Genomic DNA, 13,832 nt, shown 5'->3' on the forward strand with positions numbered 1-13,832 from the left:
GTACTTTGTGCTCATTTAAGACTCTTTTAATGGTACTTTGTACTGCATTATCCATTTTCAATATTATTGGTTTTTCAGGTTGATTTCCAAGTTTATTCAAGACTTTTTGAGCACAACTATTATGTATTGTGTGTTCAATTAAGACACACCAAACAAAGAGACCAGCTATGAGATTCATGTTCTCTCCCATCATGATTAACAAATTTAGAGAGTCATATTCTTCAATTGACTCTAATAGTTGGTCTATGTTACATAAGACACACCAAAACAATTCATACTATGGACTTTTACCATCCAACATGTCAACATTTTTATAAAGCCAAACAACTGTACATAGATTAAACACAAACACCATAGTTTCGATAACAATTGTTATCAAAATAAATAAGAACAATTACTAAACTTTGATATTGTCTAAAACAAACTAGCAAACTCTGAATATGTTCTCTATGATAACTTCTACTATGCATTCCTAATTCATATAAGCATTGTCTTAAAAACCTTTTGGAGCATGAATATTCCAGCTCTCCTCAGGAGGAGATGTTGCTGAGAGTATTTTTCATGCTAAAGAGATCCTCTTCTTATGTATTTTGTCCTTTAGTTCTTCTGGGTCTCCCAAGCTCATTCGCACTCCATCAATTACTTCCTCCTTTGCAACTTTCTTCATGATGTGCATGATATATATTGCACAATCTGGATAGTCTCCCTGTTGAGGTGTTGGGTAACTAATTATCTTTACTCTGCTTACAAGTGGAAGGCGCAGTCTCGACAAGCGTTCATTAATTACTAACAAGCAGTATTCTGCCATAAGATTAGCATTATCGAGACACTCGTTTTTGGATACAGCTTCCCAAGTGTTGTAGTGGAAGAATTCGCCTTTCTCGCATTCATACACAAGAAGCGTCCAATGCACGTTTTGGTGTGACATTGAAATAATAATCTTCCTGGTTCCTTCCTCCATATTCCTGATGGGTAAGAATACAGCAGTGTTTGCTGCTACTTGATGTACTGGGTCACTTAAATAAAACTGAAAAAGAATTAAATTTATCAGTGTAGTAAATATGTACTGAAAATTATAGTGTAAAACACATATATGAAAGCATAATATTTGTTACAACATCAAAAAAAATTGTTTCGTTTTAGTTTCGCAGATATGCTATGCCCTTTACAAAGACATGATGCATGTTGTTTATCAAGATAAATTGGAAAACATACCCAGCCTGTTGGATCAATGTGGAGTACTGGAATGTACTTTCTCTGTCCATTCACTGGTTGCTCATTATGATATGCTTTTTTCAGTTGGTATTGCCAGTAATTTATAAGATCTCCCTCTAAAGCCCTGTTATGTAGCAGATCTTCAAATGTCTCTGCAGATAATATGTGATGACCAATCACAGCAGGAGCTTTCCAAGCACTGTTGCTGCAAATTCAAATAATCCAAATCAATTATAAGTTTGATTCTAAACGAAGTACATAAAGTTTTGTTAAAATGAAAGGGACTATCCAAGAGAGACTCACATTGAGGTAGCTTTGTCAAAAAAAGGAGAGAGAAGCGCTCTTTGTTGTGAACTCAAATCCTTATAGAACGGAGATTTCCTTAGGCTCAACAACTTGCGTGCATTCTTCACTTTTTTAGTAAGTTCTTGCAGATTTGGATCACCTTTAGCTTTTCTCTTTCTCACATTCTCGCTATCCTTTTTCTGAACTTTCTCTGTTGGGCAATCTTTTCCAACTGGGTTTTCAGTTCTGGACTTTGTTTTTCGCCTTTTATGTCCCGACAGTCCTTTGCCACTAGCAAACTCAGGATCAACTCTTTTCTGCGGGTGGCTCCGAGTTACTGGCTTCTGAGGGGTGTATGTGATTTTTGGAGTAAGTTTCTTCTCCTTGGCTGAGATAGTCGGCTTTTTCTTCTCCTTGTCCATGACTGACGTAGTCGACTTCGCTATTGGTTTGACTTCATTACTCTTTGTAGCCAGCCTATCTTCGAGTCTCTTGGCAAGTGTTACGTCATCTTCCTCTGATGTTTGACTAACTCCAGGTTCGTTATCCTTCAATATACCATAAACGTAAAAAAAAATGAGAGACTAAAAAAGCAAAAAAAAAATGAACAGAATAGAACATATGTATTCTTGGATTCTTTTCAGTACAGAAGTTATGTACTTTTAGTTTCACTGAGTACATAACATATGTACTGTTGGTTTTTCCCATGTTATTGAACATATGTAACATAAGTGGTCCATTAAGTATTGATAAATTTGTTACTTTTCACTTTTTTGGTAATTATAATTACCTTCTGTAGCTCAGAAAGAAGTTGGAGAGTCTCAGCATATGCTTTAGCTTTTTCGGCGCTCATATTCTTCTTCAGTCGAGCTCTGCCTTTTCAGCATCTAAAACTGGATACTTCTGTTTGAGAATCGGCAGCATTAGTACATATGCTAAAAGCATCATTAAAAACAAAACATAAATTCATTAAACAGAAGTAGATTTAGGTACTTACAAGACTCTCTAATTTTTAGTAGGCTGTTGCTTTCTGTCATTCTTCATTTTTTCTTCCTTTCTACTTCATTGAATGGAATGGGATCCCAAGGTTTCCTTATTCCCTGCATTTGAAACAAATCAGACTACGACTATTTGACCAAAAATTGATATACGTACTGCTGGTTATATGTATCAGAAGGATATATGTACTAGGTTTAGAACATGTTCATACTTCTTGTTCAGGTTGCTGAAGATCAGCTTTCAAACGAGCTTTTTCAGCTGCAGCTAAAACAATTGCAGAGGCTTCATTAAGTGTAGGTGCAGTATCGATTTGAGCTTGCTCATCCGAGGGATCCGTTTGAGCTTGATCTGATGCTCCTCTAGCAGCTGGAGCTTCATTATGCGCAGGCGCAGCTGCAAGATGGATTTGAGGTGGATCAGGTGCACCTAGATCAATTGCAGGCTGCTGCACCTCTTCTCCATTTTGATCACTTGGTCCTAAACCCAAGTCAAAAGTTGGTCTTGAAACTGTGATGGAGGATCCAGATCTTTAGCATAAAATTTGTCGAAGATTTGAGAAGATTCCATTTTTTCCAAGCTTGGTAAACTACCAGTCGACGGGTACTCCAGACTAAGAATTCCTAAGGATGGATAAGGATCTCCCATAATTTCAGCTTGTAGATATTTTGAGTACTCATCGGTATAAATACCCTTCCCATGGATGGCCAGGTCAATCAGTTTCTCCATCGGCACGGTATGCAGTTCTTTGAGACTCGGCAGCTCACAAACCAAAGGCATAAACTGCATATTCGGCAACATTTCTTCAAGCGATGCACCCTACATAAATGCAATGCCAAACCGTATTATTTTATAGGATGACAAAGTATAAAATTGGTAACTAGTGTAACGTTCAATTCGCTCACCTGTCTATCTCTAAGAGAACCAATTTCCACTTCAATATTACCCAGAACTTGTGTCGCTGCTGTTTGTTGGAGTTCAGCCTTTTCAGTCTGTTATTCAACATAAGGTGATATGTTTTTAATCAGTATTGCAGATATGTACTTGTATGTTTTTTCAGTATAGTAGATATGTACTGACAAGTTTTAGTTTTTTACAAACTAAACTAATACTAGAAAGAATATAACTTACCTGTGATGGTTCTGGCATGCTCTTTTCCTCTTGCAGCTCTTTCACCTTTCGCTCCAAATCAGATCTAGCCCAAATTTTAAACTGTGAAACTTCAATATCGAACTGTGTGAGATTTTCTTCAGAGCCCCCCATAACAGGCATTGTTGGAGTAGCATTTCCCTGTTCATTCGACTTTTCTTGGGTATCATCTGGAATTTCCTGTTCATCCTCTGTTACCAAGGAGTAGTTGCTGATGGAACGGTGTCATCCAAATCATCATGCCCTTCTTCAGAGCTACTGCTAGATTCTTCTTCTCCCGAGTTTGGTTGTGGAGGTGGGTAAGCTCTGTGATATATATCATTCAAAAGCTCTTCTAGGATACTCACATCAATGGGGAGGCCGTCCTCTTTCCTGCTCTGTAACTCACACCATTTTTCTGCAATTGTCAGCCTCAAATCTTCATTCTTTACTTCCAAATCCTCGAATTTTTCTTGCCAATCTACTGTCAATGGCACTTCTTCAACTGGAAGCCTTTGAGCAATTTCATTCAACATTTCTTTTTCATACATAGTATATTCATCCTTAAATTCTTTAGAGAACTGGAAAAGTACATATAACGCACACATATAACCAGTTTTTGTATCAGTATAACATATATGTACTCAAATAAATAGTGCATATGACACACACACAATCATTTTGGTCAATCAGAAAACTGCTTTTCTGATAGTGTCCTACCTAAAACAAATCATTTAAGTATAATTATTTATGAAAACACAAATAATTATACTTAAATTCATCAACTTTAATCAGTTTTTTAGATATGTACTGGTGCATCATTGTTTCCTAAACCAAAACTACAAGAAGCATAATGAAATAAAACTTATCCTAGTAATATGTATTTTTTCTTAGGGACTTACTGTGTATTGCGAAGCCTCCATATCCTTTAGAAACTCAACAGATATTTCTTTGATGTTCCACCTTGCCGCTCTTGGAAGGTATCGATCATCTGGTAACGTCACTGGTTTCACCAAGTGAGTATGCTCCGCATACAACAACTATGACAAAAATAACATCAATAGAATCAAATACAGAAACTTAAATGACAGTAGAGTAAATATGTACTTGGAAAAAAAAAGCTTGTACTAGATGATCGATACCAACAAATAGACGACACAACCAGTGATGTCCTCGGGAGTGTTGTAGTTCTGATTGATTTTCTTCTCTAAGAAACTATGTATCAGGTCAGGCCAAGATACATTCTTTGACTTCTCAAGATCATCAACTAAACCAAAGTACTTTTCTTTGAGTTTATGAGCATCTTTTGTTGTAAAAAACAAAGTAATACACATAAACAGGCATAATAGCTTAACCATATCTTCAATTGTTTGTTCAGTTTCTACTCTTGGTATCCTGTACTCCATATCTTCATCATCTTCACTATCGGTTACTTGTTCATCATTGTCATCATCACTGTCTTCGCCACCTTCAGATTTACAATTCTTGATACCAGTACGCTTGAGCAGTTTCAAGATGGCATCTTGTAGCATTGGTCTTGTAACCGTGTTGCTATCACCAAAGTGTCTAATGTAGAATGGTTTCTGCCTCCATCCACCACCTACCATCAAAAAGGTGTCATCAGTTCTTCTTCCTGCCATTCTTGGCATTCCAAACATTACACCCATTTTTTCTGGTGTCGACGTGATAATGTGTGTTTCACCTCTTCTAACAAACTCAAATGTGAGCTCATTCTTGACTCGACCCCTTTTGTAACACTTCAAGTACTTTTTCACTGCACCTTCCAACTTTTCCCAATGACTTTCTGAGTACTTAGTGTGCCAGAACATCAAAAACATCTGTCCATAAGAAGATTCGGCTATCTTTTCCAATGTGGCTTCACTCAAAGTATATTTACTCGCCTTCATTCTGGCAACCAGGCTATGTAATGCTGTGAAACCAGACCTATACAACTTCCTAACAGATTTTGGCACAACCTTACCTGCAAAATTTAATTGGTTTTATTTCAGTACAACATTTATGGACTACACATTCATCATCTCAGAAACACAATCAATCACTATTGGCCTTATGTACTTCATATCCAAAGATCATTATCACATAAACAAAGAAACAGATGAATTTAGAGTACATAAACACTACAATGTTTCAGTTTTTTAGTTATGTACTGCCAATTATGTGCCAGAAACAATGTTACCCATTCTCTACTGGACTTATGTACTGCCAAAAAACAACCTAATTAAGAAAAAACCTCAGTATTTGATATATGTACTGGTGGCTCTATGTATCAGAAATAAAATGAAACACATTGCATATCACTTTTGATTCTTATTCTACAGTTTTATAGTTATGTACTGCCAATTCTAAGTGCTAGAAACACAAAGTAGAAGTTGCATGTAAACTCTGATAGGTTTTCATAAATTTTTAATCAGTACTTCAAATATGTACTGGTGGATCTATGTCCCAGAAACACAAAAAATATGCTGAAAGTGTTAGAAATAGTACCTTTTTTCTGAATTGGTGTGTTGTTACTCGGTTTTCTTCGTTTTCTTTTTAGTACATCTTGAGATTCATCGTTCGATGAACTTTTTGAAGTTTTTTTCTTCGATTTCCTCTTTGATTTTCGTCTTGAAATTCCTGATTCTTCTTCTGATGACCTAAGAGCAGTACTATCATCTCTTATTATTTCTTCTTCTCTGATTGTTCTTTTGATTTTTCTTGTAACCATTATTAGGTTTTTAGATTTTTCTCTGAATCAGACGTTGTTTTCAAAGGGAAATCGTATGATTGAGAATGAACTTTGAGATCTGTTTTGTTAGAATATGGATATCTCAAAATGATTGAGATTCTATTTGAATTTCTCTGTTAAGATTTCAGTTTCTCTGTGTAACGTTATAAACATTAATGATTTGATTTCAGTTTCTCTGTGTAACGTTATAAACATTAATGATTTTTCTGACCGTTTCAGCGGTTTTGTACGGGAATAGATAGTGGGTGCATTCTTCACACGTGGTAACTACTAGGGTAAGCTCGTCATTTTGCTCTTTTCAAAATATTATGGACCTAGTGATAAGTCGAAAACCCGGTTGGACCCTACTATAACTAAATATATGGGCTTAGGACCAAACAACAAATTTTCCAACAGTAAGTGTCCAACAGTCTACGCTGACGTATAAAAACATTATTGACTTTGTGTGGCCATTCGGGAAATTTAAGAACGTGTATGATCGAATTCTGGAGGAGTCACTGTCGCATTATTAATTAAGCCTCGATAATCAATAACCTATGTCGTAATAGAAAAGCAAACGAACAAGTAGACTACATGTGGGTGCAAAATACGGCGCACTCATTTGGTACGCAAAATAATCCCTCTAGCAGCAAGCGAGTGCGAACCCGAGTCACACTAAAAGTATGAAGATTTATGCGGCAGTGAAGAAATCGTGCGGTAATACAAATGTCCGAGCGACATTGACGCGCTCCAGATCCGAAAATAGGGGCTTTATTAGTTGTATTCCACTATGTAAACTCCTATAAAAGGAACCAACCACCAGTGTATGAGGGAGAAACTTTTTGGTGAACTGGGAATAGATATTTAGGAGAGAGGGAATTATTTGTTTCCCAAGTTAGGGTTTTCTCCTATCATTTTTGTATTTGTTCCAAGTTTTAATAAAAGATCTTAAGTATTTCATGATGGTTTCTTAGATTACTTGATAGATTATCTTTAGGGCGTGGTCGTAGGATTTCCTGCAACCACACTACACATCATAAAACCATCAGAAAAATGGCTTAGTAGTTTGACACTCGCCTCATATTTGGAGTTACGGTGCGATTCTTCTGCATAGTCACTCTCACCGTAAATACTTCAACCCGGACGGAATGGGGAAGTTCATGGTACTAATTTCCTTCAGGATTACTCAGGTACTCTAGCACCATGTTTGTTTTGTTTTTTATAGATCTGAATCACTTTGATTTGATTGAAATCGCTTGATTCATCTTGACCTGATTCAATATGTTTGTTTGTCGAGTCATCAGACTCAAAAATATGTGAATCAGTGGCTTGGTCTCATGATTTGAGAGCATTTTGTTACTTGACTTAAACAGACCCTGATTCGGGTTAGATCTGAATCAGATAGCGAGTCAAGGTTTAACTCAAAATAAATACTAACAGTCTGGCATCTGACTCGCGTTGAGTCCGGGGTTAACTTAGATCCAGACACCAAGTCAGATGCAAACAAACATGGTGTAAAAATCCATCTAGAGCCTCAAATTTGCAAAAATATTCATTTGAGATCCCCTTGGATATCTTGCTATCCGATTAACAACCCTACCTAATTTCCAATTAACATTCCGGGGCAACTAAAAATCTGTAGTGCTAATTACTCAAGAAATGATTATGCAACGACAGCTTCTTCATCATTTACTTTAGGAAGGACCACATGAGCACCAATGATATTATATCAGTCACTGTTTTGTGTGTGGAAAAACTTTGTTTATACATGAAGTGTGGCTAGCAGTTATTTGATAGTCCATCAAGTATTCCCTACTACCTTTTTGAAGAAAAGGACCGGTTGCTTGGCATTATTAGGAACACCATTTATTGGGCTAAGGGATCTATTATTTGCAGCCAAAAGGTGGCAATTTAGTTTGGTTCGACATTTTATCTCAACAGCGAAGGGGATTCAAACTCTTGAAGACCAGTAGCTAGGTTGCCGTAACAGATCATCAATCAGTGTACTAACCTAAAATTTGTTAACCGTTTAACTAGAGAAAGGTCACTTAATAACACCCGCCGGCCACCACCCACCAAAAACAAATCTCGAATCTCAGCGTGAGATGACGTAAACTTTGTTATTTCCGTCGTTGAATATTCCAGATTGTTAAGTAATCAGTTATTTAGTGTACCTAGAAATTATTCATAAAGAAAATACAGTGACGTAAGCTATCGCACTATTTTGGGTTAGACCATGGAGATAAGTTTGCAATGCCTAGTCCTTCCCAAGACCTATCAAAAACGATGAAACAACAAAAGCTTACGAATATAATTGGTGTTTGTTTTCTAAACATTGAATCTACACCACACCAGAATTTGAGGATCATCCTGTAGACCTTGTCAGGCCAACTTTATAAGTTAGATCCGAAATTATGCTGAATTCAGCAATATCTGTTAGGTCTGCATTCAATCGGACAGGAATTTTATGTTAAGGAAAATGCTCGCAGTTTATCAGAAATCAGCATGAACACAGTCAGCTCGAAATTCTTCAGTATCTTAATTTTTGACATTTTATTAAATAAGTCATGATGTGTAAATAAAAGACATTTTTACGGTGTCTTAGATGCATTTCGTTAGGATTACGCCGATTAGATTCGGAATCTTAAGTCTTAATGGAGGGATAAAACAAAGACGATCCTCTAGAGACAAGTTAAGATTTATTCACGTTACTAGCTTAGTGACAAAGACGGTGAGATTAGTGGGTTATTCCAAGACGAAAACAAGAAGAAAAAAGAATGGTCCCTCCCTCCTTCCCCTGATAGTCTATTAACAGACGATGCCAACAAGAACACCACAAAGTGTTAGTTTTTCTAGCTCTCAGCTCGGCTTGGCTGAGTATGGCTTAGATGGAGGAGAATCGGGTTCTGTGTCCCACCGGGGGAGTATCTAACCCTACTCGCTGCGTATGTCAGAGTAAGTCACGTGACATAGAAACTAGGTTTACGAAATGAATGAGATATTTTAGAGTTTCTGATTCGAAAAGGGGGAAAGATAACGGAATCTATAGACACCATGTCACCTAATTCTATGTCCTTCAAATATTACTCCATTATTTGTCACTATATGATTGAGACTAAATTTAATTAATTCTTTTCAAAAGGATGCACTAATCCAATATGATCGGCACTTGAAAATCCTGAAATGTCCTAGGGAAGATATTTCAATGCTTAGTTGAAGTCAGTTTGGGCACTACCTGCCGAATGTTTACAACTTTGTAGCTTGTTTGAATAGTAGAAGTAAAAAATTATAGAAATGAGAAATAAAATTATTTTGTTTGGAATATCAACCAATGGATTCCGAAATCTTTCTATATATAAATAAAGTTTATCTTCCGATGCTTTTGCCTTATCTATTGATTTATTTCCTATCTTCAATCGTCGTTTCGTCTTTAATCCTGACTGTTGACTGTTTAGTACCAAAAAAAAAAAATGTTGCCTGTGTTGACTGTTGAGTGGAAAAAACTTGTGCAAGGATAAGGGAGTGTGGGATTCATAGGACATGATTTAAGTTTACTGCCACAGAAAAGACAGTCCGCTTAACTGGAGTGTCCTCCTGAGAGTACTTATTAATTTTAACGGTTGTTTTGAGGGTACTGGTGGATTCATGGAACTTACTATTGCGCGACAAAATGGAAATGGAAAGGACTCAAAGGAGTTGATTGTTGTGGGGCACTTGTGTTGCAGCACTAGACGTTGATTTCTCATCTATTTATATGATTGGTTTGGATTTGGTTGATTTCTTATTTAAACCATAAACATTATTCGTACACTCCAAGAGCCAGTGACGACTCGACAACGCTATGTTATTGTGGGGACTGCTGACAAAATGATAATCAATGAAAAAAGAGAAGCATTTTCCATTGAAAGAAAAAAGATAAAGAGAAGAAGCATGAAGAAAATGTTTGAGGAAGAATGGTGTTTCTGTACGACATCGTTGAAAAGGATAAAGCAAACTCATATCTTATTCCGCACCATGAATAAACATGGTGTCTCGTACTCTCCCACCTTGTATAAGAGCGAAAAATGCTTCCTAGACTAAGTCTTATGGTGTGCTAATCTAACCGTTAGATTGGCAATCCACGTCAGGTAGGACAACCATCTAAGTTTTATGGGAGTGTTAATCTAGCATACTAATTTTATGGGAGTGCTAATCTTAAATTGCAGAATTGAATGTTTACCCTTCAAGTATTTGGGAATGGCTTTTGGGGCCAGCATGAAATAAACAAGCATATGGGAAGGGATTATAGAGGAATTTCAATCCAAGCTTGCAAAATGGAAAAGAAGATTTCTATCAAAAGTTGGAAGGATTGAATTAATCAATAGTGCTCTAGCAAGCCTTCCAGTTTACTTCATGTCTCTCATTGAGATGCCAGTTTCTATATAAAAGAGAATCATCAGGTGTATGAGAGATTTCTTATGGTTGGGAGAGAGCAAGCAAACCAAAGAAACTTGTGGGTTTGGGTATAAGGAATTTAAGAGCATCCAACAAAGCACTAATTGCTAAATGGAGTTGGAGATACACTCAAGAAAAAGAGGCCCCCTGGAGAAAAATAATTCAACACAAAACTAATACTGATAAAGATGATTTGTTTCCCAAAAACTACAATTCAACTTATGGGAAGGGATTCTGGAGAGGAATTGAACAAGGAAAAAGTTTGGTTCATTGGAATGCTGAGATACAAATAGGTGATGGAAAAGACACAAAGTTCTGGTTAGATCCCTGGAAATCTCAAACTCCTTTTTATATCACTCACAAAAAAGCTTTCAAGGCTACAACTAAGAAAGATTCAAAGGTTGCAGAAATGATCTCAAATGGTTCATGGAACTTTCAACCTTCTCAACAACTTAATGAAAAAGTCAAAGCAGAATTACAAATCTGTTTAGTTTGTTAGGAGATCCTCCCTCGTTATGGGATGAATCAGATTCAGTCAGCTATAATCTTGCTTCTAGTTACACATCTCAAGAAGGTTATAATTGGCTTATGAAGCAACAAGGGGGTAATGGTCCATATTACAAGCAGGTTTGGAATAAAAGGTACCACCTAAGGCTCGGCTACTAGTATGGTTATCAATTCAAAATGCCATTCCAACTATTGATAATCTCAATAAGAGAAGGAGTGAAATTCAAGAAACCAGTTGCTGCTTCTGCAATAAAGTTGATGAAGATGTGAACCACTCTTTGCTTCATTGCAATTTCTCCAAAAGCATATGGGAGCATTTTTCGCACTCTCTTGATCCAAGTTGGGGGCACAAACCTGAGTTCAATGGTCAAATCCAATGGTGGCACACTAGCAAGTTTAAAAATCTAGCAAAAAAGATTTGGTACATTCTTCCATTTGCGATTAGTTGGGCATTATGGAATGAAAGAAGCAGTAGACTGATGACACAGAAAAAAGACCGGAATAAGGACATGATGATTATTGAAATAAAAAGACTAATATTTCAGTGGAGGGAGCTTCATTCTTGGTTCAAAAATATCAGCTTTAGTGATTTGATACACAATTGGAATGCCGCTCTTTATAATGGCTAAATCTCAATTTGATATTGAGAACCAAGTTATGATCTTGTAATTTACTGCTTTACAGTTTGTCTTTCTTCTTTTAATAAAATTTTAACCTTGTCTTTCAAAAAAAAAAAAAAAGAATCTAGCATGCTAGTCACTGAATAAAACCGCACAAAGCGCTAAACCATTCATCGTTCCTGCTTTTCGCTGCACTAATCAATGCTTGACCAGTCAACTTGGTCAAAACGCTGGATCATTATCGTCAGGCGCTAAATTGTTCATCGTCGGATAAATCGACTTAAACTAACAAAATCTCGATCTTCTTCCTTCTTCCCCATTTTCTTTCATCCTCACCCAAAGTTTCTGAAAATGCATGCTTCCAAAAGAAGGGCTCGTGAGGTTAAAGCATCGAAGAGAGCAGATAAAAAATGGATAAGCTCATAAAACTTCTTGGAAAAGCACAAGCACAAAGGGTTGCCAAGTATGAAATAGAGGAAGAGTTCCTTAGGAAGAATATGGAAAACATTACAATCTTGGCACAAACCCAACAAAGAGAAGCGGATTTGAAGATCCTACGCCAAAATTTGAATGATATAGAGGATTGGGAGAAACCCCTTTACAAAAAATGGAGGAACGATATTTTGGTTCGTAATGGCTTAGAACCAATCCCCTAAATTAAAGTGATTTATGAGTAATAATTTAAGTTATTTAGAAGTTCATTTTTAAGTTTGAATTAGAGGTTAATTTAGAAGTAGAATATTAATCTCAATGTACTTTTTTAATTTTTAGAAGTAGAATTTTTAATTTCAATGTACTTTTTTAATTTTTAGAAGTAGAATTTTAATTCAATGTACTTTTTAAATTTTTAGAAGTAGAATTTTAATTTCAATGTACTTTTTAATTTCAAAAAACATTGTAACATTGTTTTGCAATATAATGAAAGAATTTCTTAGTTTGGCAAATTTTAAAATTTTGAATTAAAAAACCACTGAAACAAATTGTTAAACTTTTCAAAATTCAAAATTTGAAAACATAGCCATTGGTGGTGTAATAGGAGTGTGAGAAAACAAAAGAGTGATGGCGTAAAACAAAATTTAATTACTAAACTATTTATGGGTAGAAAAGTAAAAAAAAAGGTCAAGCGTTGAATGGTACAGCGCAAAGGTGTGGCGCGTTTCCATTCAGCGCCACAGCCTGGCGATGTACCATTCAGAGATACTTGGAATATTCTTGTTGGCGTTGTTTAGTTCTGTGAAAGGTGGTTTTTTCAGCGCTGAATCATTCAGCATAACTATCTAGCTGCTAGTTCACATGCTAGCAACTGGTAGGAGAGAGAACTAGTGTTAACAAATAGATAACACTTTTTTTTTGAATTGCAACACATTTCTGCTAATCTAGCAGCTCAATCTAACCTATAAGACTTACCCTTACCCCCCCCCCCCCACCCCGCATATATCCAAGATTGATAATATGGGATACCAAATTATTTGCGAGTGTACCAATCCCTTACCAAAATATATTTTGTCCTATATGCATATTGGTACACCCCCAAGCAATTTGGTATCCCTATTAGCAGCTTTGACATATCTCCCCCAAGTTTCCCCCACTCTCACATAACCTCTTAAAGTGACCCCTGTTTTCTCCATGAGGTGATGAAGCAACTGAAATTTGTGGGTTATGGTGGTGGTTCACCCCACCTATTGGGGGAGAAAGTTGGGGGTACATAACACTTCTGATATAAGAGTAACACTTTGTTTATTAGAGCAAGGACTATGGAGTGAGGGTTCTCATTCAAAATGAATGAGTTTCACTAGATTTGATCAAATTAGATGTTGTTATGGAGTGAGAACACCCACTCATTCATCAAAAATCACTCACATACGCATTCAAACGAATGAGTGGTCGACAGTCTTCACTGGGAGGCTGATCTTCTGCCT

At 36.4% G+C, this 13,832-nt stretch overlaps 1 protein-coding gene across 1 annotated transcript; it reads right to left on the minus strand.

Moving 5' to 3' along the window:
- Positions 1-559: 559 nt before the first annotated feature.
- LOC113280789 lies at positions 560-2,353 on the minus strand. The gene is made up of 4 exons (XM_026529395.1): positions 2,291-2,353; positions 1,519-2,048; positions 1,216-1,420; positions 560-1,027 (listed from the first exon to the last, which is right to left on the minus strand). Exons 1-4 carry the CDS (start codon positions 2,351-2,353, stop codon positions 560-562), a joined length of 1,266 nt encoding a protein of 421 aa, XP_026385180.1.
- Positions 2,354-13,832: the final 11,479 nt, after the last annotated feature.

Source organism: Papaver somniferum, chromosome 1, assembly GCF_003573695.1.
Source record: "Papaver somniferum cultivar HN1 chromosome 1, ASM357369v1, whole genome shotgun sequence".
Taxonomy (NCBI): domain Eukaryota; kingdom Viridiplantae; phylum Streptophyta; class Magnoliopsida; order Ranunculales; family Papaveraceae; genus Papaver; species Papaver somniferum.